The 22,695-nt window shown below is 46.5% G+C and overlaps 1 protein-coding gene and 1 long non-coding RNA gene across 3 annotated transcripts in view; one reads left to right on the top strand and one right to left on the bottom strand.

Moving 5' to 3' along the window:
• The window catches only part of lrp2 (LDL receptor related protein 2), a 266,845-nt gene that overhangs the window by 81,448 nt on the left and 162,702 nt on the right, over positions 1 to 22,695 (top strand). For both annotated transcript variants that reach the window (XM_033023669.1, XM_033023668.1), the window contains exons 14-23: positions 1,299 to 1,439; positions 3,318 to 3,521; positions 7,332 to 7,524; positions 8,176 to 8,301; positions 11,469 to 11,599; positions 13,045 to 13,182; positions 14,483 to 14,764; positions 18,389 to 18,628; positions 20,425 to 20,544; positions 20,630 to 20,746. In XM_033023669.1, the coding sequence (XP_032879560.1) occupies positions 1,299 to 1,439; positions 3,318 to 3,521; positions 7,332 to 7,524; positions 8,176 to 8,301; positions 11,469 to 11,599; positions 13,045 to 13,182; positions 14,483 to 14,764; positions 18,389 to 18,628; positions 20,425 to 20,544; positions 20,630 to 20,746 (1,692 nt within the window). The remainder of the gene's footprint in view (positions 1 to 1,298; positions 1,440 to 3,317; positions 3,522 to 7,331; positions 7,525 to 8,175; positions 8,302 to 11,468; positions 11,600 to 13,044; positions 13,183 to 14,482; positions 14,765 to 18,388; positions 18,629 to 20,424; positions 20,545 to 20,629; positions 20,747 to 22,695) is intronic.
• LOC116975013 lies at positions 3,828 to 16,626 on the bottom strand. The gene is made up of 3 exons (XR_004412510.1): positions 16,563 to 16,626; positions 12,370 to 12,378; positions 3,828 to 3,843 (listed from the first exon to the last, which is right to left on the bottom strand). It is a non-coding gene; the product is annotated as an uncharacterized LOC116975013 (long non-coding RNA).

Here is a 22,695-nt window from a genome sequence, read left to right as displayed (position 1 = left end):
CCACGAGTAAAAAAGGTTGTGAATTAGGTCGTGAAAGTGGGACAGGCCCTTTACTAATATTTAAAACATTTGAATGAGACCCGGTTTCGATCTTGACCTCGGTTGCTGTCTGTGAGGAGTTTGCACGTTCTCCCTGTTACCGCGTGGGTTTCCTCCGGGTCACCCTTGTTTTGTTCTCCGCAGTTGTTGTCTGACCTGCCAATTAACCTGCTGAGTTATTCCAGCACTTTGTGTTCTTTTGCTGCTAATTATCTCCATCTTACCACAATTTCTATTTCCGAACTGGTGCACACAAACACATGAAAAGAGCAATGACACAAGGAGCCTTGAGCAAAACACAAAGTGCAGGAGGACCTCAGCGGGTCAGGCAGCATCTGTGGAGGGAATGGACAGATGACATATCAGATCGGACTCATAAGTTCATGTTCATAAGTCATAGGAGCAGAATCAGGCCATTTGGCCCATCAAGTCTACTCTGCCATTCAATCAAGGCTGATCTATTTTCCCCTCTCAACTGCATTCTATTGACTCCATCTGGGAGCAGCAGACTGATTCTAAAGTAAAAAATAAAAGTGGCTAAGGATATGAAAGGAGTGATGGTTAAAGAAGGGTGGAAAATCTGCCCCGTTTAAATGAGTGATAGTGGGCAATATGGGTGTCCACTGGCATCATGGATGGTGTAGCGGTAGTGTTGCTGCCTCACAGCACCAGAGACCCACGTTCAATCCTGACTATGGGTGCTGTCTGTACAGAGTTTGTACGCTCGCCTTGTGACCTGGGTGGGTTTTCCCCGGGATTTCCGGTTTCTTCCAACATTCCAAAGGCGTACAGGTTTGTAGGTTAATTGGCTCGGTAAAACTGTAAAACATGTCCCTAGTGTGTGTCGGATAATGTTAATGTGCGGGGATCGCTGGTCGGCGCGGACTCGGTGGGCCAAAGGCTTTGTTTTCTGCACTGTATCTCTAAACTAAACTACACTAGATGAAAAATGGTTAAAAATATGAAAAAAGTGGCTGTTTCTATAGGGGCTAATGGAATCAAGGGATATGGGGAGAAGGCAGGCACGGGTTATTGATTGGGGACGATCAGCCATGATCACAATGAATGGCGGTGCTGGCTCGAAGGGCCGAATGGCCTCCTCTTGCACCTATTTTCTATGTTTCTATGTTTCTATGTGAAGAAAGGGTGGAAAAGTCTGTCCCGTTGAGGTGAGTGACAGTGGGCACTATGAGCATGCACATGTCTGGAAATGTTTGCAAGGTTGAATAATGAATGTGTTTTGTATGTGTTGGTTGCAGTGAAGAATCCATGCGGCAGTAACAATGGTGGGTGTGAACACATTTGTATCCTCAGCCATGGGATGGATAATCAGGGCCTGGGCTATCGCTGCAGGTGCAAGCTGGGGTTCGATCTCTACCACGACCAGAAACACTGCTACCGTAAGTGATTGGCCTCAAGGTATTCTCAATTTTATCATTATCTAATGTGAAATAGCTCTGTTAAGATAATCTGCGGCCGCCTTTAATTGTTTGTCCATGAGTACCTTCATTAACTTTCCTGTATCGAGATAGTGTAGCGAGACCAGGCGGGTACAGTAAATAGTTTTATTAACAAAACGGCATTTAAACTTTATGTAGCGACAGATTTTTATATCGTTCAAGAGATTATTCCCTCTAGCCACTAAGTAGGCTACATGGATTAAGGAGAATGTCGTAATACGCATGTGAGCCCTCCATGAGACATTCAGAGCTTCTTCACAGATTAAATCTTCATAACACAGTTTTAATTAATGGCCACTACATACGCGTGCACTGAATCGAGAGAAAACGTTTTTTAAGATCTTGTTGCTGCGAAAAGCACTAGCTACTGAACACACCTCCAAACTCTAAAAACCCTGCCACGTGACAGTCCCGACTTCTGACGAGGGTTCTGCATAACATAGCTTAACCACTGGGTGCCGCTACAATAGAGTGGACGTGGAGTGAATGTTTCCAGAGTCTAGGACCAGAGGGCATAACCTCAGAATAAAATAATGTACCTTTAGAAAGGGGATGAAGATGAACACTCTGTGTCTCCCCCTCTGCTCTATCTATTGTACTTGAGTTTGAACGGATTGTATTTATGTATAATATAACTGATTAGATTGGATGGCATGCAAAACAAAACTTTTCACTGTACCTGTGAACATGTGATGATAATAAACCTAATACAGCTTGTTGTGGATGTAGGCATTTATTGAGTGATTTATCATAAACTTGTTCCTTAACTCAAGGTCTCTCTCTACATTTTTGCTGTTTTGTTGGTATTTCACTGAGAGACAAGGAGAGCTGTCTAGCATGGAAACAGGCCCTTCAGCCTATTTTGTCCGTGCCAACCAAGTTGGTGTGCAGGGCTAGTCCCATTTGCCTGCATTTGTTCCTTAATTCAGTGCCAACCTCTTCAATCTTCTCCTCTCCTTTCATTGCCATTCATGCCCTCCATTGTTCGCATCTATCGCCTTCTCTCCTCTTTTCTCAACTTGCTCTTTAATCCCCACTCTTCTCTGCTGGCCATCCATTTCCCTGTCCCCTCTCCCCTCGTCTGTACCTTATTCATCGCCTCCCTTTCTCCGCACTGTCCTACGTAGTCCTCTGCATTCAGCCCAATTTGATCATGACTACAGAACTTCATTCAAGAGTCAAGAGTGTTTTATTGTCATATTTCCTGAAACGGAACAATGGAATTCTTACTAAAACACAAAGTTCTGGAGGAACTCAACTGGGTCAGGCAGCATCTGTGGAATCTTCACCATAGAGACATCGAGTGATACAGTGTGGAAACAGGCCCTTCGGCTCAACTTGCCCACACCGGCCAACTCCCGGCTACACTAGTCCCACCTGCCTGCGTTTGGTCCATATCCCTCCAAACCTGTCCTATCCATGTACCTGTCTAACTGTTTCTTAAACGTTGGGTTAGTCCCAGCCTCAACAACCTCGTCTGGCAGCTTGTTCCATACACCCACCACTCTATGTGTGAAAAAGTTACCACTCTGATTCCTATTAAATCTTTTCCCCTTCATCTTAAACCCATGTCTTCTGGTCCTCGATTCGCCTACTGTGGGCAAGAGACTCTGTACATCTACCGATCTATTCCCATCATGGTTTTATACACCTCTGTGAGATCCCCCCTCATGGTGGAGACGGTGTTTCGACCCATCATCTGCCCATTCCCTCCACAGATGCTGCCTGAGCGTTGAGGTCTTCCGACACTGTGGTTTGCTGAAGGTTGCAGGGTCCGCAGTTTCTTGTTGAACGCTGTCTGCTCTCTCCCTCCTGCAGCGGTGACCCAGTTCCTGCTGTTCTCGTCACAGCTGTCGGTCCGAGGAATTCCCTTCAACATCTCCACCCAGGAAGATATCATCCTCCCCGTGACAGGGAATCCTTCTTACTTTGTGGGAATTGACTTCGAAGCGGTGGAGCGGACTATATTTTTTTCTGATACCAGGAATGACCTGATTTGTAAGCAGAAAATTGATGGAACAGGTAAAAACCATTAAAGAACCATTAATCAAATCAAAGAACCATTAATTTTTACTCATCCTTTCTGTTTCTTCAAGAGAATGAAAGTTCTACCTCTTACACAAAATATGGCAGAGAGTTGTATACCTGTGCAGCACAGAAACAGGCCCTTCAGCCCACCTTATCCATGCTGAGTCATATATCTGTACAGCACAGAAACAGGCCCTTCAGCCCACCTTATCCATGCTGAGTCATATATCTGTACAGCACAGAAACAGGCTCTTCAGCCCACCTTATCCATGCTGAGATATACCTGTACAGCACAGAAACAGGCCCTTCAGCCCACCTTGTCCAAGCTGAGTCATATATCTGTACAGCACGGAAACAGGCCCTCCAGGCTTAATAATCGTATTGAAACATATAAGATTATTGAGGGTTTGGACATGCTAAAGGCAGGAAACGTGTTCCCGATGTTGAGGGAGTCCAGAACCAGGGGCCACACAGTTTAAGAATAAGGGGTAGGCCATTTAGAACGGAGATGAGGAAAAATGTTTTCAAACAGAGAGTTGTGAGTCTGTGGAATTCTCTGCCTCAGAAGGCAGTGGAGGCCAATTCTCTGGTTGCTTTCGAGAGTTAGATAGAGCTCTTAAAGATAGCGTAGTCAGGGGATATGGGGAGAAGGCAGGAACGGGGTACTGATTGGGGATGATCAGCCATGATAATATTGAATGGTGGTGCTGGCTCGAAGGGCTGAATGGGCCACTCCTGCACCTATTGTCTATTGTCTATTGTCCATGCTGTGTCATAGATTTGTACAACACAGTAACAGGCCCTTCAGCCCACCATATCCATGCCAACCAAGTTGGCATCCTGGGCTAGTCCCATTTGCCTGCATTTAGCCCATAGCTCTCTAAACCCTTCCTCTCCATTTCTCTATCCAAATATATTTTTGCAGATCGTTTAACATTTCACATCTTCAATAAGGTAGCCTCCATATAAATGTGACCAATTCTATATAAATGCTACTTGCTTCAAAATTAGATACATTTCATACATTAGAAAGCACACAGTGGGTCTAAATGTTAATTTAACATCACTGCAACGTGAAAAGCATCACTAGAACACAATATCGACAGTGGGGTAAAACTGGACTACACTTCTTCCCACCCTGCTTCCTGTAAGGACTCCATCTCCTACTCCCAATTCCTCCGTCTATGCCGCATCTGCACCCAGGATGAGGTGCTCCACACCAGGGCATCGGAGATGTCCTCATTCTTCAGGGAACGGGGGTTCCCCTCTTCTACTATAGATGAGGCTCTCACCAGGGACTCTTCTATATCCCGTGACTCTGCTCTCACTCCCCATCCCCCCACTCATAACAAGGATAGAGTCCCCCTCGTCCTCACCTTCCACCCTACCAGCCGTCACGAACAACACATAATCCTCCAACATTTTCGCCACCTCCAACGTGACCCCACCACTTGCCACATCTTCCCATCTCCTGCCCTGTCAGCTTTCCGCAGAGACTGCTCCCTCCGTAACTCCCTGGTCAATTTGTCCCTTCCCACCCGTACCACCCCCTCTCCTGGCACTTTCCCTTGCAACCTCAAGAAATGCTACACTTGTTGCTTTACCTCCTCCCTCAACTCCATTCAAGGACCCAAGCAGTCTTTCCAGGTGCGGCAGAGGTTCACGTGCACCTCCTCCAACCTCATCTATTGCATCCGCTGCTCTAGATGTCAGCTGCTCTACATCGGTGAGACCAAGCGTAGGCTTAGCGATCGTTTCGCACAACACCTCCGCTCGGTTCGCATTAACCAACCTGATCTCCCGGTGGCTCAGCACTTAAACTCCCCCTCCCATTCTGAATCCGACCTTTCTCTCCATGGCCAGAGTGAGGACCACTGTAAATTGGAGGAGCAGCACCTCATATTTCGCTTGGGCAGTTTGCACTCCAGCGGTATGAACATTGTCTTCTCTAATTTCTGGTAGTCCTTACTATCTCTTCCCCTCAGCTCTCCCTCAGCCTACTGCCTCCACCTCTTATTTTCTTCTTCCCTTCCCACCACCCCCCCCCCCCCCCCCAGTCCCCCACCCTCACATCAGTCTGTAGAAGGGTTTCTGCCCAAAACGTTGCCTATTTCCTTCGCTCCATAGATGCTGCCTCACCCGCTGAGTTTCTCCAGCACTTTTGTCTACCTACAATATCGACAGTTTCACCTTATAGATGTTTCAACTAGTACACCTGCCCAGTTAAAGAATCACGTGTTGCCATGACATGGAAATTGTAATGAAGTTGCCAACTCACTCAGTTTGAAGTTAAATGTTGTACCAACACTGCTTAAAGCAAAGTCTGTTCAGATTCACCAGTGCAGGGATAAATGTTTAGCAGTAACTGCAGATGCTGGTTTACACCCGAAGATACAGAATGCTGGAGTAACTCAGTGGGACAGGCAGCATCTCCGGGTAGAGAAGGGTCTCGACCTGAAACGCTACCCATTTTCCTTCCATCCGGAGATGCTGCCTGTCCCACTGAGTTACTCCAGCATTTTGTGTCAGTGTTCGGGGGTAAATGTTGCCGCTTCTTCAGCCAAATTGGTTTGCTTTCCTATGTACCATCAGCAGGGTGGGAGTTAGAGTCCTGTTAAACTAAGCTATGAACTTGTACCCTGCTGGCCCTGTTAATGTTTCCGCACCACTTCAGCGTGTGTATGGAGAGATGCAGTGAACTAGCCCTGGGGTCGGCACTGGGTGCTGTTCACTGCTGCCCATGGATCTGCCTCGCATTCCCCTGCTCACCTCCTTCCTCCTCTCCCTTACCACATCCCATTGTGGGATGACTATGAAAGAGTACTGGAGTGGCCCAGCGGTAGAGTTGCTGCCTTACGGCACCAGAGACCAGGGTCCAATCCTGACTACAGATGCTTGTACGTTCTCCCTGTGACCACGTGGGTTTTCTCCGGGTGCTCCGGTTTCCTCCCACACTCCAAAGACATGGGGTTTAATTGGCTTCAATAAATTGTCCCTAGTGTGTAGTATGGAACTATTGTACAGTGATCGTTGGTCAGCGCAGACTCGGTGGGCCGAAGGGCCTGTTTCTGTGCTGTACCTCTAAACACTAAACCTCCTCAGGACACTGAGGAAATTCAGCATGCCCCCAGTGACTGTCACAAACCTCGACAGATGCCCCATGGGAAACACACTGTTGGGTTACATCACGACTTGGTTTGGGAACAGCTCTGCCAAAGACTGCAAGACATCGCAGAGAGTTGTGGATGTAGCCCAGCCCATCACACAGACCAGACTCCCCACGATTGACTCCATCTACACTTCATGCTGCGTCGGAAAAGCAGCCGACATAATCAAAGACTTGTCACACCCCGGTCATTCTTTCTTCCGCCCCCCGCTCCCGTCCAGAAGAAAGCACAGATGCTTCAAAGCGCGTACCACCGAACTCTAGAACAGCTTCTTCCCCTCGGTTATCAGGCTTCTGAACGGTCTTTCCATAAGCTGGGGTACAGTCCGATTCACCTCTACCCCATTGCGGCCATTATCCCTGGAACTGATACGCTACAATGCTGAGAACTATCTTCCCCGATCTGTATCTTCCCCGTTGCTCTACCTATTGTACTTGAGTTTGACTTGATGCGTGGTAAAATCTGATCTGGTTGGATTGCATGTGCAGCATAGCTTTTCACCGTGCCCTGGTGCACGTGGCAATAATGGACCTAGACCTCCATTGTAATAACCATCCGGAGGCAGAACCGTGTGGCGAGCAGCGAGCAGCGAGCAGCGTCAATGTCAGTGGTGCTGTGATTTCTCTCTGATCCCCAGGTCGGGAGGTTCTCGTGGCCAGCAGGGTGGACGGAGTGGAGGATCTGGCATTTGACTGGATCTCCAGGAACCTTTACTGGACGGACACGCGCCACAGCACCATCTCCGTGCTGCGCTTGGCCGATAACTCGCGGAGAACAATCGTCAAGAACCTGAACAACCCCCGCTCGATCGTGGTCCATCCAATTGTGGGGTAAATGAACAGCAGCAGTGAGATTACTAATCCAGCGTCACGCACGCCCGGGTACAACGTTCGCATCCGGTTCCCTCCCACGCTACAAAGACACGCTGGTTTACAGGTTGTACAGGAAGGAACTCCAGAGGCTGAATTTATACCGAAGACAGACACAAACGGCTGGAGTAACTCAGCGGGACAAGCAGCATCTCAGGCAGGCCATCTAGAACGGAGATGAGGGAAAACTTTTTCACCCAGAGAGTTGTGAATCTGTGTCATTCTCTCCCTCAGAAGGCAGTGGAGGCCAATTATCTGAATCCTTTCAAGAGAGAGTTAGATAGAGCACTTAAAGATAGCGGAGTCCAGGGATATGGGGAGAAGGCAGGAACGGGGTACTGATTGTGGATGATCAGCCATGATCACAGTGAATGGCGGTGCTGGCTCGTAGGGCCGAATGGCCTACTCCTGCACCTATTGTCTATTGTCTATTAAAAAGAATAAGTGACGTTTTTGGTCTGAACCGGTTAATTGGCTTCTGTGAAAAATTGTGAATTGTCCCTAGTGTGTAGGATACTGTCAGCACGGACTTGGTGGACCGAAGGGTCTGTTTGCATGCTGTATCTTTAATTTCTAAAGTGCAAAGTGTGTTGCTGTTTCCTTCACCCTCAGGTACATCTTCTGGACAGACTGGTACCGGCCTGCTAAGGTGATGAGAGCCTGGTGTGATGGGTCCAATGCCGAGCCCATAGTCAATTCCACGCTTGGCTGGCCAAATGGTCTCGCCATAGACTGGAGGTAAGCATGGCTGACCATCTGAGCGAGATGGTCGTTCAACTCCCACAGGCTCACCTCTATGTTGTCCTCCGTTGACGATCGCAACGTTTAACTACCATCGCAACGTTTAAGAAACATTTGAACAGGTGCATGGACAGTACAGGTTTAGAGGGATATGGGCCAAACATAGGCAGGTGGGACTAGTGTAGATGGGACAGGCTGGTCGGTGCGGGAAGTTGGGCTGAAGGGCCTGTTTCCACGATGTATGGCTCTACTAACCTGAATAGATAGCCTGAACGTTAGCCAAATGAAAGATACAGAGTGCTGGAGCAACTCAATGGGCCAGGCAGCATCTCTGCAGAACATGGATAGATGATGTTTCAGGTTGAGATGCTGCTTCAGGTTTTTGATGTAGTATTTGTCGAGCTGTGGTGGTATTAATCAAAGAATCATAGACTGGTACAGCCGCTTCGGCCCAACTTGCCTATGTCGGCTAAGATGCCCCAGCTACACTAGTCCCACCTGCCTGCATATCCCTCTAAACCTGTCCTATCCATGTACCTGTCACCAGCGGAATAACCCAGGATGTCCCCGGGGAATGTGTGGCCCTCACACGGACAGCATCAGATATGGAATGCAGATCACTGGAGCTGGGGCAGGAGTTCCACTGCCCACACAACTGTGCTGTGAATAGATAGACACAAAGTGCTGCAGTAACTCAGCGGGTCAGGCAGCATCTCTGGAGAACATGGGTAGGTTCTGGTCGAGACCCTTCTTCAGACTGAACGTCGGGAGGGGAGGGGAATGAAAGCTGGGAGAGAGAAGAGGTAGGAAAAAGTGTGGCAGGTAATAGGGTGGGGGTTGATAGGAAGATGGTTGGACAAAGGCCAGAGATTGAGACAGAAGGATCGAAGGATCCAGAGGAAGGAATGTGGGAGGAGGGGGAGGGAAGGAATCGGTGTGAGTCCAGCTGGGCACAGGGAGGGGGGGGGAGGGGGGGGGGGGGGGAGGGACGCTGGTTAGGGGTTACCTAAAATTGGAGAATTCAGTGTTCATACCATTGGTTGTAAGTTACCCAAGTGGAATATGTGCTCTTCCTCCGGTTTGCTTGTGGCCTCACTCTGACAATGGAGGAGGCCCAGGACACAAAGGTCAGTGTGGGAATGGGAAGGGGAGTTAAAATGGTTAGCAACCAGGAGATCCAGCAGGCCTTGGCATTAGATGTGGCTCTATGTATTGTGAATATCCACTTGCTTCATCCTATCGGGAATATTCCACTCATTCTATCATTCTTCCTTCAACAAAATTCCACTAGGGGTGCCGCATGGTGCAGCCTCTGCCTACAGTCTGTCTGTTTTTCTGTCTTTTTTAATTTTTAATTTGTTTAAAAGTATGTTTTGGAGGATTATTTTAGTATTTCTATGTGGGGGAGGGGGGTAGGGTAAGGGGGAAAACGTTTCCCTGTCACCTCCTGGCGAGGATGCGACTATTCTCCGAGTCGCGTCCTCGCCCCCCTCGCGGACTACCAACTGGATTGGCGCGGCCTTTCCTGCCGGAAACCGGCCAAAGCTTCAGCGGTGGCGCCGCAGCACTGGATACATCGCGGAGCGGGCGAGGCTTTACCCGGATCGTCCTTTGAAGCTTCGGAGTGCTGGGCCTGCTGCTTCAACATCGGGGAGCTGTGGTTTGCAGAGCTCCCAGCCACGGGCCACGCTGATTTCAACAACGCGGAGTCCTGGGATCTCTTTGCTGAGGGCCGCCAGTGTGAATCTCCGCCCAGCTCGGCCTGTGGACTTCGGGAGCCGCGGTCTCCGGTAGGAAGTGGCCGATTCAGAGGTCCAAGCCGATGAGAATGTTCTCCCGTTCCGACGTCGGAGTTCCATCATCCCGGCGAGAGGGCCTGACCATCAGGTCGCCCATAGCGGCGATTGCGGGGGGCTTGAGGGGCTCGGGAGGCCCTGACCACGGGTGAACTACAGAGGAGGATGACTGAACTTTGGTGCCTTCCCTCACAGTGGGAAACTTTGATTCCGCTGTGTGGGGATGTTTGTATTAAAGACTATCCTGTTCTGTGCTCTTTGTTACTCGTATGGCTGTATGGCGACAACACATTTCACTGTACCAATTGGTACATGTGACAATAAATGTCTCATGTCTTGAAAATTCATCCCGTTTCTTCTGCTCTGATATGGGATCTTCTATCTGAAACAGTCTCTCTGTTTCTCTTTCCACAAATGTTGCCCGGCCTGCCGAGCGTTTCCAGCATTTGCTGTTTTTATTTTAGAGTTTCCAGCATTATTCTACATTAAAACACAAAATGCCAGAGGGACTCAGCGGGCCAGGCAGCATCTGTGGAGGAAATGGACAGACGAGGTTTCGGGTCGGGACCATTCTTCAGACGGATGGAGTAGGGGGGGGGGGGGAGAAAGGTGGAGAAGAGAGGCGGGAGGAGGACAAAGCCTGGCAAGTGATAGGTGGATACAGGTGCGGGGGGGGATGATCGGCGGAAGGTGGGTGGAGTAAGTGACAAAGGCTGGAGGTGAAAAGGAGACAAAATGAGAGAATAAGGAGATGAAGAGAGGCGAAATGTAATTCTGGAGGGAGGAATGTGGGTGGAAGAAGACAGGAGGATGAGGAAGAGGAAGATGGGGGATTAAAGTGAAGGGATGGGATATGAGCATATGGTGAAGGGGAAGGAGCAGGGTCGCTGGGGTGGGGGGAGATGGTGGGAGGCGTGATCATTTCTTGTGCTGGACTCATGCCTGTTTCCATTAACCAGATACAGCCAACCACCAGCGATTTTCCAGCAACTGATGCCCTGCCCCCCCTCAATCTCATCGGCACTTCCACGGCTGATCAAATTACCCCCTTGCGTCTGGGGCTCTGGAACTCGGGGCCGGCCAGAGCCGGCAGATCCGTTGCCATAGCCGATTTCCGCGGTCGACTTTGTGGGCCGGTATCTTGCCCCCCCCCCCCCCCCCCCCCACTCCCAAAGCCATGACCTCTGTTGGTCCGGAAAAACGGATAATCCAGAAAGGCTCTGGAACCAAGCGTGCCGGAAAATGGGTGGTGGCCCTGTAGTTGTACTGAATATCTACTTCCTGGGTTTTGGGAGCATGCTCTGTACATTGCCTTACATAGTTATTCATTCTCGCCTTGAACTGAACTAAAGATTTCTCCTTCTCTAGTTATTTACGTCTCTATTGGGTGGATGCCTTTTTTGACAAAATTGAGCACAGTTCCTTCGACGGTCTGAATCGACAGACCCTTGGTCAAATCAGCCAAATGTCTCATCCTTTTGGGCTCACCATATTTGGCGGTAAGGTATCTTTCTAATTTCGTAAGGTATCAATTTCGTAAGTTTTTTGGATTTTATCTTATCGAGTCCTATTTTATCCAATTTTCTCTTCCAACCTTCTAGTACTGATCAAGTATTTTTGTTATGGAAGAGGAAGGGATTAGTAGCTTTTCGTGATTTGTTTTTGGAGGGTTGCTTTATGTCTTTCAAACAATTCTCCAATAAATATAACTTACCTAATTCACACTTTTTTTTAGATATTTACAAATTAGACATTTTTTGAAGGCTACTCTACCCCTTTTTCCGCTACCACATCTAACCATAATTTTGGAAACATTTTTCAAGTTGAACCCTTATCTGAAAGGATTAATAACGACTATTTATGAGTTGATTTTGAAATTACAAATAGATATATTTGATAAAATTAAGAATGACTGGGAAAGAGAACGCCAAATGTCTCTACCTATAGAGAAATGGGAGAGGATTCTTCAATTAGTTAATACCTCTTCAATGTGTGCAAGACACGCTTTGATACAATTCAAGGTGGTTCACAGAGCTCATATGTCAAAAGATAAGTTGGCACATTTTTATGGTCATATAAATCCCACCTGTGACAGATGTAACTCTGAAGTGGCCTCACTGACCCATATGTTTTGTCCTGCCCACTTTTGGAAAAATATTGGAAAGAAATTTTTGATACTATTTCTGTAGTCTTTGGTATTGATTTACAACCTCATCCTATTACTGCAATTTTTGGGCTACCAATGTTAGATTTTATTCATTTGTCCCACTCTGCCCATCTTTTACCACATTAATTGCCAGAAGATCTATTTTATTTAAATGGAAAGATTCCAACCCTCCAACCACACTCCAGTGGTACTCTGAAACGATATCTTGTTTAAATTTAGAAAAATTCAGGAGTGACATTGTTGAACCCTTGGTTAAATTTGATAAGACTTGGGGAAAATTTATTGAACACTTTCATACAACATAAATTGCTCCCTCTTTAACCGTTATAAAAACTATTTTACCTCTATAGGGTGGAACGGACTTGACGACAAACAGACTTAAATTTTTGAAATTCTCAGTTCAGATTCTGTTTTGCTTTGCTTTGTTTATTTATTTATTTTATTTTAATTTTTATTTTATTATTATTATCATTTTTTTTTTTTTCCTTTAGTTTTTTTTCTTTTTATCTTTGTTTATTTCTACATTTATAAGTTTTCTTTTAAATAGTTAACTATGTTTAATGTGTATTTTGACACTGGACTCATATTAGGTTATACCTGTTATTAATGTAATCCTGATCCCTATGTATCTATATCATTGTTGTGTTTATCATTATTCTTTTTGCTCTGTTTTTTATGTTTTATTTTTGTTTTTTTGGAAAAAAAACAATAAAAAGATTTAAAAACAGCATAAAATAGTTCAATCCGCAGCAATGTCTCCGTGGTCTCTCCTTGCAGATCACGTGTACTTCACTGACTGGAGACTGAATGGAATTGTCCGCTTGCATAAAGTCGATGGCGGTGGGATGACTATTATCAGAAGAGGTATCGACAACATCATGCACGTGAAATCCTTTGATGCCACTGTGCAGACCGGTATGTGTGAAAATGCAGCCTACTCATTTTATATAGCGCAGCAAAAGTCATAGATTGAAGATGTTCACATGTTGTATGAACACTCGGTTTAATATTTGAACACTCATATTAAACACTAATATTAGTACAAAAGGGCAAGGTGCGTGCGTTACGGTGTTGACTGCGAAGTGAAGACTAGCTCCATCGTCTGCTGCGGCCTGTCAGCTGTTCACAAAGATCGGCGTTGATCGGTCGGCCCTGATCACGCCACGGTTCGAACGGCGGATTCGAGACCAAAATGGTTCGGCCACATGATGCGCCACACCATTCAGATTTCGGAATTATGCAGAAGGTAACATGAACCAAAATAAATGTATCCATTATGCATTGGGCCTGTACATGTCTTGATCTGCCAGTACTTAGTTTAGTTTCGAGATGCAGCAGGGAAACAGGCTCTTCAGCCCACCGAGTCCACATAATCCAGCGGTCACCCTACACTAGTTCTATCCTACACACTAGGGACAATTTACAGAGGCCAACTAACCTGCAAAGCTACACGTCCTTGGAGTGTGGGAGGAAACTGGAGTGCATGGAGAAAATCCACGCGGTCACAGGGAGAACGTGCATACAGACAGCGCCCATACTCAGGATCCAACCTGGGTCTCTGGTGTTGAAAGGCAACATTTCTACTGAGTGCCACTGAGCCACTGACACTGGAGATGAGATCTCTAATTTTCCCATAAGCAAAATGCGCAAAAATAGCTTTCAACTTCAACATAAGTGATAGGAGCAGAAATAGGCCATTCGGCCCATCAAGTCTATTCTGCCGTTCAATCATAACATCTATCTCACCCTCCGAACCTTATTCTCCTGCCTTCTATCCATAACCCCTGACACCCGTACTAATCAAGAATCCATCTATCTCTGCCTTAAAAATATCAATTGACGGCCTCCACAGCCATCTGTGGCAAAGAATTTACCACCCTCTGACTAAAGAAATTCCACCTCATCTTCTTCCTAAAGGAACATCCTTTAATTCTGAGGCTATGACCTCCAGTCCTGGAGTCTCCCACGAGTGGAAACATCCTCACCACATCCATTCTATCCAAGTCTTTTACTATCGGTAAGTTTCAATGAGCCCCCCCCTCATCCTCCCAAACTCCAGCGAGTACAGGCCCAGTGCTGTCAAACGCTCATCATCAAAGAAAAACTTGTTTGAATAAGTGCTGGTGTTAATGAAACCATTTGCTATTTTTTGTGTTTTGTGTCCTCATATTGTCTCTGCCAACCTGACAAGCATTCTGCTGTGTTCTAAATCTAGGATCCAACTCCTGTAACAAGCCGACAAACCCCAACGGGGACTGTAGCCATTTCTGCTTCCCGATCCCCAATTTTCAGAGAGTGTGTGGCTGTCCGTATGGAATGAAACGAGACTCCAACAACCTGAACTGTGTGGAAGACCCGTCTAGTGAGGTGTCCACGCAGCAGTGTGCCATCTTTTCCTTCACCTGTGCCAATGGGAAGTGCGTGCCCGATTACAACCACTGCGATGGGGTGAATGACTGTCATGACAACAGCGATGAAGCCAACTGTGGAACGTTGAGTACGTACTTTAGTTTAGTTTAGTTTAGAGATACCACGTGGAAACAGGCCCTTCTGCCCAACGAGTCCACACCGACCCGCACACTAACACTACCCCAACACACACTAGGGTCAATTTACACATACCAAGTAATCAAACCCACCGTAATTAACCTACAAACCTGTACATCTTTTGGAGTGTGGGAGGGAACAGAAGATCTCGGAGAAAACCCACGCAGGTCACGGGGAGAACGTACAAACTCCGTACAAACAGCACCTGTAGTCAGGATTGAACCTGGGTCTCCGGCGCTGCAAGGCAGCAACTCTACCGCTGGGCCCTGTTGAAGTTTGCACAAAACCCAGCCAACATGTCAGTCCAGGCCAAATGTTTAGCGACTCAGTGAATTTCTTGAAGATGCCTACATTTCTCCAGTTGCATCAGATCAAATTTACCTTTCAGCACATTTAATTAAAGCATTCTTGGGCTAAGAAGTAACATATTATGAAATTTTTACAGAAAGTCATGAATTGCCCTCCATTCCCATAAAGCGTATTGTTGTGTCGTTAATTAAATTTATAATGCACCCATTCAATTCTTTATGAATCATTACATTTAATTACGACATCATGAGTGATACTTCAAGCGGTGTTTCGATTGACTTGGAACCCCAGTAAGTCTGCGCAGCAGCAAAGTGCAATTTAATATGTGAAAATTAAGCATGAGCCACTATATCCTTGGGCTGTGAAATGTGCTTGCGTTACAGAAGTTATCTTGCATGGTTTTAACTGACATCCGTGGTGTTTTATAAGAATGCTGTTGAATGCAGATAGAAATATATACAAATAGATTTTAATTACAAAGCTTCTGTTCTGCAATAGATAGTCTTCGACGAAAAGCAATGAAAAGCAGCATTGATGCGATATTTTTCTTAATATCAGGATGTCCCAATAATTGATGTCCAGTCAGGAATAGCAGTGACTATAGAGACCCAGGGCAGCTGTGGCTACAGAAGTAGCTTACCACCACCGAGTGTGACTGAGGAGTGAATGAATAATGCGATGTAAAGCGCCTTGAGTATTAGAAAGGCGCTATATAAATCCCATCCATTATTATTATTATTATAATTCTGAAAACGCTTCAATGGCTATAAAATGCATTGGGAGATATTGTGGTTGTGAAAGATAATATTATTGAAGGTTAACTGGCACCTTGTGTGTAGGGATTGGATGGGAAAGTGGGATAACATAGAACCAGTGTGAACGGGGTGATCGATGGTCAGCATGGACATGGTGGGCCGAAGGGGATTTCAATCGATCAATAGTTGAAGGCTCTCTTGCAGTTATGGCACTAGGGTGTGAGCCTCTATTGTGTGTGGTGAACCTGCAGTTAACTTGCTAAACCTCTCATCCTGAAGAGAGATCTACACATTGGGCATTGCTGGCACCAGCGACACACATTGAACCACAGAGTCTTTAGACTTTAAAGATATATCGCAGAAACAAGCGCTTCGACCCACCGAGTCCGCACCTACCAGCGATCATCCCATACAGTCGCACTACCCTAGCACTAGGGCCGATTTATAATTTTACCGAGGCCAATTAATCTACAAACCTGCATGGTTTTGGAGTGTGGGAGGAAACCAGAGCACCCAGAGAAAACCCACGCAGTCACAGACAGATACAAACTCTGTACAGATGGCACCCGTAGTCAGAATCGAACCCAGGTCTCTGGCGCTGTAAGGCAGCAACTCTACCACTGCACCACCGTGCCACCCCTTGTCATACAGCATGGAAACATGCCCTTTGACTCAACTTCCCACGCCGACCAAGCTGCCCTATCTACGCTCGTCCCACCTGCCTGTGTTTGGCCCTTATCCCTCTAAACCTTTCCTATTCACGTACCTATTGCAAGGGAACGCCAGCAAGGGAGGAACTAAGTAATACAATCATTTCGATTACCTTTTATTACATATTTTTGATAAAGAGCTATAATTTAATGTGAAGCCAAGATTGATTGCAAAATGATTTTAGTGACACTTTTAATGTTATCTTGCTGTGTACAAATTTCAGAAGTATATCATTGAAGTCTAATTTTATTTCTGAGAAGCAGTGCTTTACTTGTGATTTGTATAGCATCAGTTCAAAGCACCAGCACCCCTGAAAATCGACTTCCACATTTTCAATATCACTAAAAGATGACTAAAGTTTAAAAAAATACAATGCATTAATTAAATTAGGTGGTCAGGCCCTTGAACAACTTAGATCATAAGATAATGTGATAGGAGCAGAATTAGCCCATCAAGTCTACTCTGCCATTCAAACATGGCTGGTCTATCTCTCCCTCCTAACCCCATTCTCCTGCCTTCTCACCATAACCCTTGACACCTGAACTCATCAAGAATCTATCTATCTCATCAAGAATCGATCTATCATGGGACGACACAATGGGCTAAGTGTTCGGCTGGCAACCGGAAGGTAGCCGGTTCGAATCCCGCTTGGAGTGCATACTGTCATTGTGTCCTTGGGCAAGACACTTCACCCACCTTTGCCTGTGTGTGAATGTGTGTGAATGTGTGAGTGATTGGTGGTGGTCGGAGGGGCCGTAGGCGCAGATTGGCAGCCACGCTTCCGTCAGTCTGCCCCAGGGCAGCTGTGGCTACAGAAGTAGCTTACCACCACCGAGTGTGACTGAGGAGTGAATGAATAATGCGATGTAAAGCGCCTTGAGTATTAGAAAGGCGCTATATAAATCCCATCCATTATTATTATTATTATTATCCACTGATTTGGCCGCCGCTGCCTTCTGTGGCAAAGAATTCCACAGATTCACCACCCTCTAAAGAAATTCCTCCTCATCTCCTTCCTAAAAGAACGTCCTTTAATTCTAAGTGGAAACATCCTCTCGACTTCCATTCTATCTAAGCCTTTCTTAAGAAATTTACAGGATGATGACACCCCAAAGACAGCATGGAATGTATGTGTACAGCTTTATGCTTACAAAAAATAGACTGTAATGTCCATAAAATACAACAGTATGATACAGTTCATGGATTTTGTTGACATATATCTTGTGAAATATCTCTACCTATTATGTGAACTCAGAAAGTATTCATGGATAAAACACAGGGAGCACTATTGATTTGTCCTAAACATCTTTAAATTGATGAGCTTTTGGCGGTCGCAAGAACGACAACTAAGTTTTATCAACTTATTTATTTCGAAAACAACTTCTTAGTTCACAGATCCTTACAAACACGTCTGGCCGCAACGGTGGTCAGCACACAACTGTCGCGCGAAAGCGAAACCGCGCGAAAACAGCAGCCCCTCCCGAGTCACGTGACCGTGGCTTCCGAACGCCGGGTTCTGATTTGCCGCTACAAGCTTTTATTTTTGAGGCAACCTACCTCAGCATCTGGCGTATGTTACCAGTGAATAGGTAGTTTGCCAGTTCACCTGCGTAAACTAGGAAAGGTGTTCATAAGGTCATGTCATAGGAGCAGAATTAGGCCATTCGGCCCATCAAGTCTACTCTGCCATTCAATCATGGTTGATCTATCTCTCCCTCCTAACCCCATTCTCCTGCCTTCTCCCCATAACCTCTGACTTGTTGTAGCCATTTATAAAAGTCTTGTTTCTGCACGTCTAGATACCACGTGCTCTTCAGCTGCATTTACGTGCTCAAGCCACCAATGCATCCCAATTGTTTGGAGGTGTGATGGACAAAAGGACTGCTTCGATGCAAGTGACGAGCAGGAGTGTCCGACCAGCAGTCCCGCCAGCTGTTCCGCGAGCTATTTTACCTGCACCAACTCCTACTGCATCCCCACAAGATGGGTCTGCGATACAGACAACGACTGCGGAGATGGCTCCGATGAGCTGAGCTGCAGTGAGTATCGTATGTTATTCTGCAAGCTGATCTTGTAACTTCAAATGTGTCGGAAGGAACTGCAGATGCTGGTTTAAATCGGCGGTGGACACAAAGCACTGGAGGAACTCGGCGGGTCAGGCAGCAAGTGTGGACAGAATGGACAGACAACGTTTTGGGTCGGGACCTACTTGGGACCCAGAAGCATCGTCTGTCCATGCCCTCCACTGATGCTACCTGACCCGTCGAGTTCTTCCAGCACTTAGTCTAGTTTAGTTTAGAGATACACCGCGGAAACGGGCCCCTCGGTCCACCGAGTCCACGCCGACCAGCGATCCCCGCACTTTAACACTATCCTACTCACACTAGGGACAATTTACATTTATACCAAGCCAGTTAACCTACAAACCTGTACGTCTTTGAGTGTGGGAGGAAACCGAAGATCTCAATGAAAATCCACGCGGTCACGGGGAGAACGTACAAACTCCGTACAGACAGCTCCCATAGTCAGGATCGAACCCGGGGTCTCTTCCACTGTAAGGCACCAACTCTACCGCTGTGCCACCGTGCTGCCCTATGTGTTTTGCAAAAGATTCCAGCATTTGCAGTCTCTTACGTAACCTCCTTTTCCCTCGTGATCTGGTATGATTTCACTGCAGTCTGTTTTAATAGTTGAAGGAATTCTAGTGGAGCTCATTTGGATGGCTTCTGGGAATTGGAATAGAGTGCACAGTTAATGCTGTCCAATTCAACCTGCCTCTACTTCCTACCCTGACTATAGTCAACACTGCTGCAAGACCCTGTGCATCACCCAAACAGTGCCAGTGTTCTTACTCAGACATGTCCCCTCTCTAGATGTAGTTGGAGATTATGGACGGTACAGGCACAACATTTGTTTCACAAGCAACACAGTGCAGCAGCGGGTAGACCCACTGCCTCACAGTGCCAGTGACCTGGGTTCAATGCTGACCTCGGGTGCTGTCTGTGCGGTGTTTGCATGCTCTCCCTGTGACCTCGCCAAACATCGATCACCCATTCACACTAGTTCTATGTTATCTCACTTTCTCATCCACTCATTGCACCCTAGGGATAATTTTTACAGAAGCCAATTAACCCCCATGTCTTTGGAGTGTGGCAGGAAGCCGGAGCACCCGGAGGAAACCCACGCATTCACAGGAAGAACGTACAAACTCCGTACTGACCCTCAGTCAGGATCGAACCAGGGACTGTAGCGGCAGATTTTTATATCGTTCAAGAGATTACTCCCTCTAGCCGCTACATGTACTATATGGTTAAGGGGAATGTCTTTATAAACACGCGAGCTCTCCGTCAGAGACCTTCAGAGCTTCTTCACAGATAAATCTTCAAAACACGGTCTTTTAATTAATAAATTCTTTATTGTTGATGAAAAACAATAAGGTACATCCAAACTTCTTCCGACTCGTTACTATAATCTTCATCGAACTCCAGCTTATCGCTTTAAACGTTAGAGAACTCCTCGTGTCTCCGTTACGCTTCGCATGGTCAAAGGGTAAACCTTCTCCATGCTGGTCCCAAACTAAACTAAAAACTAAGCTTCTGCGCAAGAAACGTAGCTCCAAACACACCTTATAATACATCATAAATCCCACCCACAATATAACGGGCAGTCTAAAATTTAAAGACACATGCCATCATCAATGACATGCAAAACAAGCCAAATGGCCACTACAGGGACTGTGACGTTGTAAGACAGCAACTCGACCCCCTGTGCCACCGTGCCGCCCCTGGTGGAAATATTCGCTTTGAACTAATATCTCTTTTTGTTCACCATGAAGATTTCACAAGTTCGTGCCCGCCTGAACAGTTCCTGTGCCCAGAACATCGGTGCATCGACCCATCGTACGTCTGTGATGGAGACAAGGACTGCCTGGATGGACTGGACGAACAAGGATGCGGTGAGTGAGAGACGGTGGTGGCAGACTTCCTCACCGACAATACCTCACGATTCAGCTCCCCTAATCAGAATGTATTTCTTTACAGTGTACAACTGCACCTCATACGAGTTTAAATGTACAAGCGGGGAGCAGTGCATCAGCATCTTCTACTACTGTGATGGCATTTTTGATTGCGTCGATCAATCTGACGAGGCAGGATGTCGTACGTATATCATTTCACCCAATATTTCTGTATTTCTACGCATTTGTTGCTTTGCCTGAGAACTAGATGCTGCACTCTGCATCTTTCCCTTTTCAGTACTTATTGTACTTGAGTTTGAACGGATTGTATCATCTGATGTGTTTGGGTAGCATGCAAAACAAAACTTTTCACTGTACCTCAGTGCAAGTGACAGGAATAAATCTAAACCTTGGACAGGCACAAAATGCCGGAGTAACTCGGCGGGACAGGCAGCATCTCAGGAGAGAAGGAATGGATGACGTTTCTGGTCGAGACCCTTCTTCAGACTTCTCCATTCAGCCAACCCCATTCATTGTCTCCAGAGATGCTGCCTGTCCCACTCAGTTAGTCCAGCCTCTTGTGCCTATCTTCATAGAAACATAGAAAATAGGTGCAGGAGTAGGCCATTCGGCCCTTCGAGCCTGCACCGCCATTCAATATGATCATGGCTGATCATCCAACTCAGTATCCTGTACCTGCCTTCTCGCCATACCCCCTGATCCCTTTAGCCACAAGGGCCACATCTAACTCCCTCTTAAATGTAGCCAATGAACTGGCCTCAATTACCTTCTGTGGCAGATAATTCCAGAGATTCACCACTCTCTGTGTGAAAAATGTTTTTCGGTTTAAACCAGCATCTGCAGTTCCATCCTGAACCTAAACCTTGCTGCTCTTGGAGTTTGTGGCTTCTAAGATCAGGAACACTCTCTTCCTCACTCTGCTTTGATCTGCAGGACCATCTTATGATTCCATGCATATCTTTTTTTCATGAACCTCTGAATTAGTTCATGTAAGTAACCCAGGAGCCAATGCTGTTAACTTATTGCAATATTCTATTTATCCTGGTCATGTTATAAGATGTTAGCCAACATCACTTTCATGATTTTTCCCAATTAGCTGTAATAGGTTTGCCAATTGTGTTACTTGAAACGCTCTCATTTTACTGCTGCCAAGAGGTAGAAGGTACAGGGAGGGGCCTGAAAACAGTGACCTCCAGGTTGAAGAACAGCTTCTGCCCAACAACCATCAAAGCCCTGTCCCACTGTACAAGTTCATTCAAGAGCTCTCCAGAATTTAAAAAAAAATCAAACTCGTGGTAAGCACGTAGAATGTACGCAGCGGGTACGTCGGAGCTCGGGTTGTCTCTTAGCGACTCGTAACGCTAACGGCAGGTACCCGGGAAACGCGGTAAGCTCGGGAAGACTCGCGAAGATTTTACAACATGTCCACGAGCGCCCCGAATACCTACGAGCGGCCATTATCGTAAATCTCCGAGTTCGAATCAGGGCAAACTCGGGAGAACTCTTGAATGAACTCGTACAGTGGGACAGGGCTTTCACACTGCACAACACTAACCTCAGCAACCGTGATCTTCTTTGGACTGTGTTTTGCACTATAGGTGTCTGGTTATCAAAATAATTAATTACAAATCATGAATGTATTGCATTAGCTGCACATAATTACGTTTACAGGCCTGCGAAGCTGCAGCAAGTGAGAATCTCATTGTTCGGTACATGTGATAGTTAAACAGTCTTGCGTTTTGACTCAAGTCGTAGAGTCACATTGCACAGAAACTGAGTCTTCAGCCCAACTTGCCTTTGCCAACCAAGATGCTCCATCGACACAAGTCCTATTTGCCTGTGTTTGGCCCATATCCCTCTGGGCCTTTCCTATCCATGTATCTGTCTAAACATCTCTTAAATGTTGTGATAGAACCTGCCTCAACTACCTCCTCTGGCAGCTCATTCCATATAGCCAACACCCTCTGAGTGAAAAAGTTTAGTTTAGTTTCGAGATACAGCTGAGGCCGGGGCACTGCCACAGGGGGCTGATGCACTGGAAGGGCTGTGTGGGGCAGTCTCTCTCATCGCTCATGTCCCTGCAGTCGTTGTCGCCGTCGCACAGCCAGTCCCTGGGCACGCAGTTGCCGT

Source organism: Amblyraja radiata, chromosome 7 (assembly GCF_010909765.2).
Source record: "Amblyraja radiata isolate CabotCenter1 chromosome 7, sAmbRad1.1.pri, whole genome shotgun sequence".
Taxonomy (NCBI): domain Eukaryota; kingdom Metazoa; phylum Chordata; class Chondrichthyes; order Rajiformes; family Rajidae; genus Amblyraja; species Amblyraja radiata.
This window is presented reverse-complemented; position numbering and strand designations above follow the sequence as displayed.